Below are 10,518 nucleotides of genomic sequence, written 5' to 3'. Positions count from 1 at the left end.
AAGTATTCTGAAAATCAGTATACGGTGCATATGAAGATGTCATGTATTACAAATGTTAAACAATTAATGTAAAAAATAAAAGAAATATACAGAAATGCACATTTCTGTTACCAGTGATGCGAATTATAAATGAAAGCAGGAATCATTTGTGAATTCAAATGTCGCTCTGTAGCATTTGTCCTTCTGTGGATCCCCATAAATGTAAAGACATTTGAATGTTAGGCTAGATATAAACTTTATAAATCTCTTTGGTTAACAATGCAGTTTAAAACTAGAACTCTTCAGGAAATATACCCAATATATAGAACATCAAGTCTAACTTAAAATCAAAGTGAGTAATCCTTTTAATAATTCACAATTTTAGGACAGTCCCAAAATATAACCTACATGTATTACTATATTTTGAGGTAACATAAGGAGGGCTAAAGTATTCCACATTTTTACCTTTCAGTCAAACTCCTGCCATGCTGGACTGTTGGTTAGTTTATGCGCTGTTTTAAAAGTTTCCTCCCGCTCCTCATCGTACTTAACTTAATAAACACTTACATCAGCATTTTTAGCGAGTGGTACCCAGGGACAAATAAAGTTTTCTGAATCTGAATCTGAATATTCCTTTTTCTTGTACTATTTTATTATATCAAAAGGGGTGATTAAAGTAAATGCTCCTAATAAAAATAACAATAATTTGGAGGATGTAAGGTGGAGTGTTGCCAGTGAATTCTTGTATTCACCTTCACATTTCTTTCCTGTGTTCCTCTCTGATTCAACCACATCAAAGAAAAATAAGTAGACATAGAAATACACTATCAATGACATTATAGTGTATATTATAAAACAAGCTTTTTTCCACATTTAACATTTGTTTTAATTGTCCCCCATTATGCTGTCTATGAAAAACGAGTTATTTCATTGAACATTTTAATTGCTTTACGCTTTTATTTTGAAGGAAGGGCCTAAGAGTTGACGTTAGTTTTACTTTGGTAACTTGATGCCTGCTTTACAGGAATGTGACCATGCCCCATCTGGAACGGATTAAATCAGTGGCTCCCAAAGTGGGGGACGCGCCCCCTAGGGGGGTCGCAGAGCCATTGCAGGGGGGGGGGGGGGGGGGGACTAAAGCAAAGCACTGAGAGCAGATGCTATAACATGATCGCACGCACACAGAATGAACTCACCTTACCTTTTGTAGAAATGTAGATGTAAAAGGCAGTTTGAGCAGCAGCTCTGCTGCATCTCTGTTGTCTTGGCCTCAGGGCACCATTTCCACTGCAACAGGTCCTGAGCTGCCCTCCTCTGCCAGACAAGTGTGCGTGTCTTCGAGGCAAATATTTCTCAGGTCAGCGGGACGCAGCTGCTCTGAAAGCCCTGACATTTGACGAACCGTCATGTCAGACCTGCATCCTCCTCCTCCACCTCCATAAAGAAGGTTACTTTGTTCCCTTTGCTCCTGCACATAAAACATAAAAGTTTAGAGACGGTCTCTAAAAGGCAAAGGAAAGAAAAGAAATGCAAAGAATTTATATTATGAAAAGTGGAAAGAAAGGAAAGGAAACCAAACAGTATGAATAAACCAAGAAAAGGAATGGAAAGTAATGTAAAGAAATTGTATATTAAAAGTGAAAGGAAAGAAAGGAAGTGAAAGAAAAGGAATGTAAAGGAAGGAGATGACAGAGGAGGTAGTAAATGATATGAAAAAAGGAAATGGTGCAAGTGATGACGAGGAATCACATGAAACTCAGATGTGAAACTGCATATACAAAGCAGAAGATTAATAAAAAGTCAGGACAGATGGATTTTAAATAAATACATGAACTAACAAATGCTGTATCCCGCCTCTCGCCCAATGACAAGTGGTTACAGAAGATGACTGAATGAATGAAGAATGAATGAAGAAAAGGATCAATGTTTTAGGCTGAGAGAGAAAACATTTCTTTTTCCGGATTAGCAGCCGCCAGTGTAGAGCCAGCAGGGGGAGCCAGAGAGTCACATAATTTAACCTCAGTCAGTTTACATTCCTTCAGATCTTGGTGGTGTCAGACTGTGAACAAAGAGGCAGAGTTACAGGACTGATGTGTGGACACTGAACCAGAGACAGAGAGGAAACCAAGCAGTTTAAATAAACACAGGCGGGTGTTTGATTTTCTGTGCTCTCTTCTCTGTGTCTGTAAATCAAACGCATCTCAAAGGGCCAGAAATGTTTGAAACGCTATGAAGACTAATGTTCAGGTCGGTGACAATGCGATGAGGCACAGACAGGTTTCTCCCCAAGGCTTTTAGGTTTGTTTACATCTCAACAATTAGCCATATACAGTCTGATAGGAGGGAGAGAGATACTAATCGTGTTTACTGTTTTTTTTTTTTTTTTAATGTTAATGTAATGAAACTACTTTACACTATCGTCACCTACTTTCATCTTAGCTCTGAGCAAAGAAAAGCTAATGACGTCCCCTGGAAGACATGTGGTAAGACTGAGCTAAGGGCACGTCCACAAATACAGCTCATCTCATTTTGTCCAGACTAAAGAAAAAAAGAGTGTTGTTTTTTGGTTCTGCTCCAAGACTTTCTGCAAAAGATCCAAGACCATTAAATATGAGTAGAAACAACATGACAAAAGGAGTCACTCTTGCTGAATATTAGAAGGTTTAGTGGTGTTCTTCATCACTGATCTGAGAAAATACCTTGCACTCACTTCCTATTACATATTCAGCATGTGAAGAAGTAGTTTAGCCTTTGAGTTTCGCATCTTCTTTCATAAAACCTTGTGCATTACTGGATTACTTTCATAGAAACTGACCAACTCCCATAAAGATGTAGTATGCAATATTAGGTGAGCCTTGAGTCTAACAGACAGATTACACACCAAACACAGGGAACAGTCAGTGAAATTACATTGTTATCCCTGAGGTAAGACGCTAAAATGTTACTCCACGCTTGTGATTATAGAAGATTAATGGAAATAATCTGTGTGAGCGTGACATGACTGATTTCTACAGCTGCAAACGCCCTGTTAGTTTAGTACTAACAACATTAACCCACAGCTGCTAACTAGAGGCAGAAATGAGAGGACAGGAGAGGAAGGAGAAGTATAAAAGTATAAATAAAATAAAGATAGATTAAAAAGAAGGTACTGAAGAAATCAGTTTGATTAGTTTTTACACCTCAGGCTGAGAGGAAACTCAGAGGAGGGATTTTGCTATGTTTCTATTCGCAACAGATTCTTGAAGGAGCTAAACTCACGGCTCTGAGTCTCTGGTCCTCCTCCACTGAGAGGATGTTTACACATCACTCTCAGTGTGTGTGTGTGTGTGTTTGCGTGTGTGTGCGCGCGTGTGATGGTGTGTGTGCGTGTGTGTGTGTATGTGTGTGTGTCATCCGGGTTGAGCAGAGTCATGCATTCTTTCCATTACCCTCATCAAATCAATGTTCGACACTCCTCCTCCATCTACTGTCCTCTACAACCACAGAGTGTGTGTCTGCCTAAATTGTGTCACCAAAATGCCCGATCAAAAAACAGATAGGATATTTGATCAGCAAAAACTGGGACAGCCCGTCTGCCTGGTGCAGCTTCCAGATAAACTGATGCTGATTTGAACCATGTCTGCCGTTATTTCACAGCAGCTCGGCTTCATTTCTGTTCACATCTCTAAAAGAATCAGTGACTGGTTCACTTTGACGTTTCTTCACCAACAGGAGGAAATCTGTAGCGTTGAGTGAAATGTCTCAACAATGATGCTGTGACATTTGATATTCCTGTTGTCCACAAAAGGAGCAGTAAAAATGTTTAACTTATAGCAAGCCAAATGTGAAGTTGTGTTCAGTGTTAGGTAGCAACAAAAGAACCATTAAACAATGATGGTGAGCATTACCTGCCAAATATAAGAGTTAATGTATGTTAACATTGACTTTAGCTCAAAGTTCATAGAAACAAGCTCCCAGAGCTGCTTTTTATGGCTCTTAACAACGATCAGGTTTGTCAGTTACAGATGTTGTGGGTCCAGGTTCAGTCTGCAGCCTGAGAGGCCGAACTCAGGGCAGGAAAGGCCCAATAAAGAGAACACTAAGCTCTGCCTGTTTTCTGTCAACTACACAGAGGTGTCAACATGCAATTGTGTCGCCATGACGACCGTAAACAGCCTCTCCTCCGAAGGTGGCCAACGGACCACAGGTCACCATGGTAACACTAAACATCCAGGAGTGTGTTTATGTGAAGTGGGAACACCGAGGTGTTGATCCATGCAGCGCCTGCAGAAAAACAGATTACAACTAAATAAAACAAAGCACACGAGAAAATTAAATTAATAATGTAAAATCAAATAAAAAAAATATTTATGTAAATCGTTATATATATAGAATTGAATCAATCTGTATTAATATTAACATTTTTAAATTAACACTCATTTGACTGAACATCTACTATTCCCATAACTGCCAAGTTTACAATTTATTAACTTACCACTGGCTTTTTGTTTTTTCAACAGACTGAAATTAACGAAAATGTGATTTATTCAAATGACTTTGAATCACTTTCAGTTGTCAGACCTGATTAATTTATTTTTCAAGCAGCAGCTAGTTTTAAAGGTATAGCTGACGACATTTGTCTAAACTCTGGTCCTGGATCAGATTTCACCTGTAACCCCACAGAGTAATGCGGCTAGTTTGGGATATGCTAACGCTTGGCTATGCTAGATTACTAGTTAGCTCGTTAGCTAGACATACTAATGTTAGCAGCTCAAAACATAATTTATTTAACTTTAGCAGCCTTTCTCTATGGCTAATGGTCCATGAGTGACCCATAATGGTCCGCGAGGTGTCATGGCAGCTGGGTAGTGACAGTGCTGTGACCACCTTGGGATTGAAAGTCAAATTCAATTGTAGGTCAGTGCCTTAGGACAGGGTCAGAGACCCAGATGAAACATCTGATACATCTGGAAAGGTGCAGTGACTTGATGCAAATGTGAGTAGTTCAGTTAATATTGCCGCCGAGTCCCAGGACGCCACCATTAACGTTATAGTGAAGTCATCAAAAGAGACCCTGCTGCAAAGTTATGAAAGTCGCCATGAATGTGAAAAATCCGCTGCTAAGGTGAAAGGAAAATACCACAGTGACTACATACAGTTCGCTTTTTTGCACTTTGTGCTATGAAACGTTGGCTAACGAGGCTATGAAACCCGCAAAGTTAACCCTTTATGGGGCAAAGAACCATATATGGTAACTTCGGCACACATTTTAAATTGTGTCCCTGTGCCTCTGAGCCGTGGTTTTCATCCAGCCAATCAGTGAAGATCAAGAAAACATTCTCAGGTCAAATCAGGGTCAAATGTGGTCTGTAAGGTCCGCCTCTGTACGAACTCTGAGCATAACTGATTTAAGAAGAAGTGGCCTAATGTTGTCTAATGTGATAATGTGTATGTTGACAAGTGCCTGAATCAGCACTTATGTTCTAATGGTCTAAAATACATGTTTACATTTGTTTACCACTAAAGGACAAGGAACCATATAGCTATGGTAATTTCATTGATCTCGATCTTCTATGTGAAAAAAAAACTGAAAAATGTTACAAAACTGAAAAAGTCTTCTTATGCCCTACAATAACTCTCTGGAGTCAAATTTAAAATTCCCAAGTATTTCAATGAGTGCCCTACAAAGGGTTTAAGTGGCATCTGGAAACTAAACACAAAGAGCACCAGGGGAAACCTACTGGATTCTTTGAAAGCAAACGCGATGAACTGAAGAAGCATATGATGAAGGGGACCTCCCCGTTTTTTGCACCTGGAGAAATTGCGAAAGCTACAGAGGCATCATACAGGGTACTCCTGATTGCTACAGTGGGAAAACCTCATTCAGTAGACGAGAACTTAGCTAAACCAACTGCAAAGGAGCATAGTTGCATCCTTCAAGCAACATCTGCAAGACCAACACTCGCTGCGAGGAATATATTGCCCAGAATTAGATGCAAGCTTTGATTGGATCAGAAATCCATTTGGGGACAAAATGCACATCGAGCAATTCAGTTCCAAGCTTTCACCAAGAGAAATTGACAGCCTTGTGGACATTGTATCAGATGGGACACAACAACTTTCAAGGGAGAAAGGTTTGACTGACCTTTGGCTCCACATCCAACCTGAGCATCCCGAGCTGACTCTGCTCTGAAACTGTTGATGCCATTTCCAACCACCTACAACTGTGAAGTCGGATTTTCCACACTTGTTGGCCTGAAAACAAAGCAGTGCAACCGAATCAGTGTGGACTACGATATGAGACTGAAACTCTCCAGTTTGGAGCCAGACATTGCTTTACTCATGGCCCAGAAAAAGCAGCACCATTCTTCCCATTAAGATGGCAAATAAAGACAATGAGTGAGTGATATTGGTAAAGCTGATGGATCCGGTTGGATCTCCAGTCACTTTAGATGGTGTGGAGTATATTTTTAAATTAATTGACTTGAATGCATTGACCATAACTCCGTTTATAAAAGCAACGAAAAAAGGGAATAACTCCTAGGAGGTGAATGCTTTCTGTAGGCGCTGTATGCTACAGTGAAATAGGATTTTGAGATGATTGTTCCTTTAAGACTTTTTATTCTGCACAGTGTTGAACTGAAAACAGCAGAAACTTCAGGGAAACAGCACAATGGTCTCAATGGAAACTATAGGACGTCTTTCCTGACGGAGAATATAACATCGGTCCATACACACGCACACACACAGATATACGCATACACGCGTGTACGCATGCACGCATGCACACACGCACACACATACACACTGGTCACTGGACACTCATCTGACCTTTAACCCTACAGTGATGGTCCTTAACAGTCGTTTGGTTTCTTTATGCTTTGGTCATCTGAAGGGAAAGTCAATAAAATGCTGAAACCAAAAGGTCAAACAAAGCAATGAGCTGATCACAGTAAGTATGTATCAGTCCACTAACTCAGTTCACTGCTGATTGTTTTTGTCTGAATCTGTCAGCTCGTCTAGACTGTGAAAAAACTGCAAACGTCGTAGTCCAACGAGTCAAAAAACGTGGGTACTCGTCTTCAGAGCACGGCCAGGTCGTGGCAGCTCTTGGACCTCACTTTGACCGCCATGCGCTGGTTATTGCGTGCCACCAGTCGATCCAGGAAGCGGCGAGCCTTCTGGGTAATGCCCTCTTTGCGTTTATAGACGGAGTGTCTACGTTGCCTGGCCTCGTTACCGTCCCGACGGAGGCGGATCTGACGGATCACGCCCTCAAATAGCTCGGCCACGTTGTGCTGCAGAGACGCTGACGTCTCAATGAACTTACAGTCAAACACCACGGCACACGCTCGACCCTCTGAGAAAAAAAAAACAATGCAAAGAGAAAGAGGTTAATTATTACAGTAATATCAGGTGATTGTTACCCACTAGCATTTTGCTGTATAGGTCTATGTATGTTCCACGCTTTGACATTTGACCCCACCTTCCACTGCCACTTCTCTGGACCGGACCAAGTCGCTCTTGTTTCCCACAAGGATGATGGGAAGGTTTTCAGACTGGCGGGCGCGTCTTAGCGTGATGCGAAGCTCAGCGGCAGAGTCAAAGCTGGAGCGGTCAGTGACGGAGTAGACAATGACATAAGCACTCCCCACCTTCAGACAGTCGTCACGAGAGGAGTCATCCTCCCCCTCCTGACAGGAAACATAAACACAGAGATTACATTCATTCTTGACATCCAGACTTTGACAGCTATTCTGCAAAGACTGATTGTAGGTTTGTTCACCGTATGTGGACTAACAAAAGTGATTGTTTCCATTTAGAATCAAAATCAGAATCGTCTTTATTGCCATGTATGTTCGCACATACAAGGAATTTGTTGAAGGCCTTGAGGGCCATCTGTGGCCCTGGTTTTGGTCGTGTGTCTTGCATTCTTGGCGCTTGTCGTCCTCCCTGTTGGCAGCCTTTCAACTAGTTTGGCGGCAGAGTGTGTTGGTGAGAGAGATCACCATGATTGGCTTTTCAGCTTGGTGAAATAAGTGCAAAGGGCATACAGAGGCTCTTTTACATCTTCACCTCATCTGAACATTGAAATAATCAAATATTTTCTCAACAACATGATCGTCTAGAATGAAAAAAGCATAAGTATGAAGGGTTATTTCCTTTCATGCAGCTTCAGAATGTGTGTGCCAGCTAGCTGTTGGCTGTATTCTTTGCGATATGTTTAAGTGCGACTATGTGGCCCGGACACAGGCAACGTGATGAGGTGTCACAGTCGACGTTTGTTGCCAGAAGTTCTTTCATGTTGGTTTGGTGTGTCCTGACATTAACACACAACAGCTTTATGGTAGATGTCCACCGAACTGGTTTAGGACACAACAATTGACACAACAGCTATGAATGACAACTGACCAACAAACATAAAGGCTACAGCACATAAAGTAGCAAATACCTTATCATTATGCTAATTAGGAGCGACTAACATGATGTCTACGTGATGCCCCTTCTCTTTAAACACAATGTTTCATAACCAGAACACATTCCACGGCTGCTAACACAGACAATGAATAGGACATTTTTTGTTGTGTTGCTTCTGTGGCTGTATTTCTGTTTGGATACTATTAACGTAAACAGATCACATCCTGCTGCTGATACACAATAAAAGCCGTCTTTGGGGAAACACTGAAAGACGTTTATTTCTCACAGATGTTAGAGACCCACTAACTCCTCTGGACCTTTGAGTTCTTCTTTCCTTCTTCAAGTGGTGAGTAAATGCATTCTTGACATAAATTTTAAATATAATAAATAATTCAAAATATTTTTTAAAAGTAATTTAACTCTGAGGATCTTCTTTTTAAAAATATTACTTTAAATATAACAATTAATTAACTGATTTTCTTATTATGATATAAACATACTCATGCAATGGCCAAAATAGGAAAATACCATTGTTTTTCGTATGGGGATTTGATGATGTTTGAAATCCTATACGGCATAAACCTCATGATTCACAACTGTACTGCAATCAACACACACACACAGACACACACTGTACCACTCTGTCATTCTCCCAGGTATCCATGACGACAAGTGTGGTTTCCTCTCCATCTACTGTCAGCGTCCGCTCATATGTGTCCACTGTAACAAACAGTAAATACAAACCATTAGCAACAGGACTAAGTAATCCATAAACATGATAACGTCTGAGGCAGTACTCAAGAGACCAATCATCAACATGCTAAACGACAACACTAACACTGCTAATCGGCATAAAACAAAAGGACAGCTGAGGATGATGGGATACCATCAGCTTTAAAGGTATCTCATCAGAAACCAAAGTACTGGACAATTCCAAAATTATGTCTTAAAAGTTTTTACATTCACAGCTGCCGAGATATTTCAGTTTGGACCAAAACTGGAAAAACTTTGTCACATTTCTTTTTGCCACGGTGGCCAAAACACAGCAGCCCTTTATGACTATGGTAAAAATAGGCTAAACTACGATATGGTAAATCACAGTGACATCCCAACCTAAAACTCAACACAAATAACTAAACAAGAAAAACAAAACAAAAAATGTGTAAAACCAGACAAAGAGTTCAGTCAACCTGAAAACTAACATCAGACAGGCTCTGTACGTCACACCATGTCAGACTATCATTGGATCAATACAAACTGTCAATCATGGCCTCAGGCCAATCAACATGGGACACAAGAGATGATCAATGATGTGGGGTCATTCAAGGTTGGGACATTACAACAAAGTCAGAAACTGCACTGCTCTACTCAGGATTGAAAAGATGCTAGAAAGCATTAAAGATCTTTTGGACTGATTTTTTACAAATAAAGAATTGATTTTAAACCAATCTGGGACATTTCTTTCACTAAAAGTTGTTCATTATGCAATCTGCATTTTTCTTTGAGCAGTTCTTGTGCAAATCTGACATTCATTATGTCCACTGCCTGCATGTATCACTTCCTGTCCTACATTCAATCTGCATTTGCTGGGAAAGCTGGATCCTAAAAGGACTGACAGAAACCAAAGCCTGTAGAAACATTAATAGAGAGTAAGTATTCTGGACAATACTTGCACAGTAACTGTTAAAAGCAGTTAATAAAAAGCTTAGTAAGAACAAGGAGTAATGCCAACCGACTGCTATAAAGGCAGCCACATAAAGCATTCCCACCTCCAGGTTGCTCATCTTTTTCTGTGATTCCAGCAAAGATTCCTGCGAGGCTGGTCTTTCCAACGCCGTGGTCGCCAAGCAACACGACTCTATAAACACAGTCCGAGTCGCTCTGTGAGTCGTCATCCGAGTCTGAACTCCAATGGGCAAGGTAGTGGAGGGACTTGTCTCCGGGGTGGTAGGACGCTGACTGGCCTAGAGGAAGATGGCTGCGCTGAGGACGGGACTGACCTGGGTCAGTCTGGATGCTGCCAGGGATTGTAGCGTTCCGAGTCCAGGCTGGGTGCTGGTGCAGGGGAGGAATCGGTGTGCTGCCTCTTCGCCGCAGGGGCACCTTCTCTCTCTGAGTGTTGAGGGTCATGTTGCTATGGTA

The 10,518-nt window shown here is 41.0% G+C and overlaps 1 protein-coding gene across 1 annotated transcript; it reads right to left on the bottom strand.

Annotated features, from left to right (window-relative positions):
* Positions 1-6,699: 6,699 nt before the first annotated feature.
* rem1 (RAS (RAD and GEM)-like GTP-binding 1) lies at positions 6,700-10,518 on the bottom strand. Its single transcript, XM_084543621.1, has 4 exons — positions 10,146-10,518; positions 9,014-9,096; positions 7,445-7,652; positions 6,700-7,318 (listed from the first exon to the last, which is right to left on the bottom strand). The coding sequence occupies exons 1-4, from the start codon at positions 10,504-10,506 to the stop codon at positions 7,041-7,043; spliced, it is 930 nt and encodes a 309-aa protein (XP_084399747.1). The 5' UTR covers positions 10,507-10,518; the 3' UTR covers positions 6,700-7,040.

Source organism: Chelon labrosus (genome assembly GCF_963514085.1).
Source record: "Chelon labrosus genome assembly, chromosome: 4".
Classification (NCBI taxonomy): Eukaryota; Metazoa; Chordata; class Actinopteri; order Mugiliformes; family Mugilidae; genus Chelon; species Chelon labrosus.
This window is presented reverse-complemented; position numbering and strand designations above follow the sequence as displayed.

What these genes read in the sequence shown, in the direction of transcription:
- rem1 (XM_084543621.1), bottom strand. Translation starts at nt 10,506, where the DNA reads ATGACCCTCAACACTCAGAGAGAGAAGGTGCCCCTGCGGCGAAGAGGC. An exon ending in AAAAGATGAGCAACCTGGAG is followed by an intron (nt 9,097 to 10,145) that starts GTGGGAATGCTT and finishes TGTTTGTTACAG; the next exon opens with TGGACACATATGAGCGGACG. An exon ending in CAGAGAAGTGGCAGTGGAAG is followed by an intron (nt 7,319 to 7,444) that starts GTGGGGTCAAAT and finishes TTTTTTTCTCAG; the next exon opens with AGGGTCGAGCGTGTGCCGTG.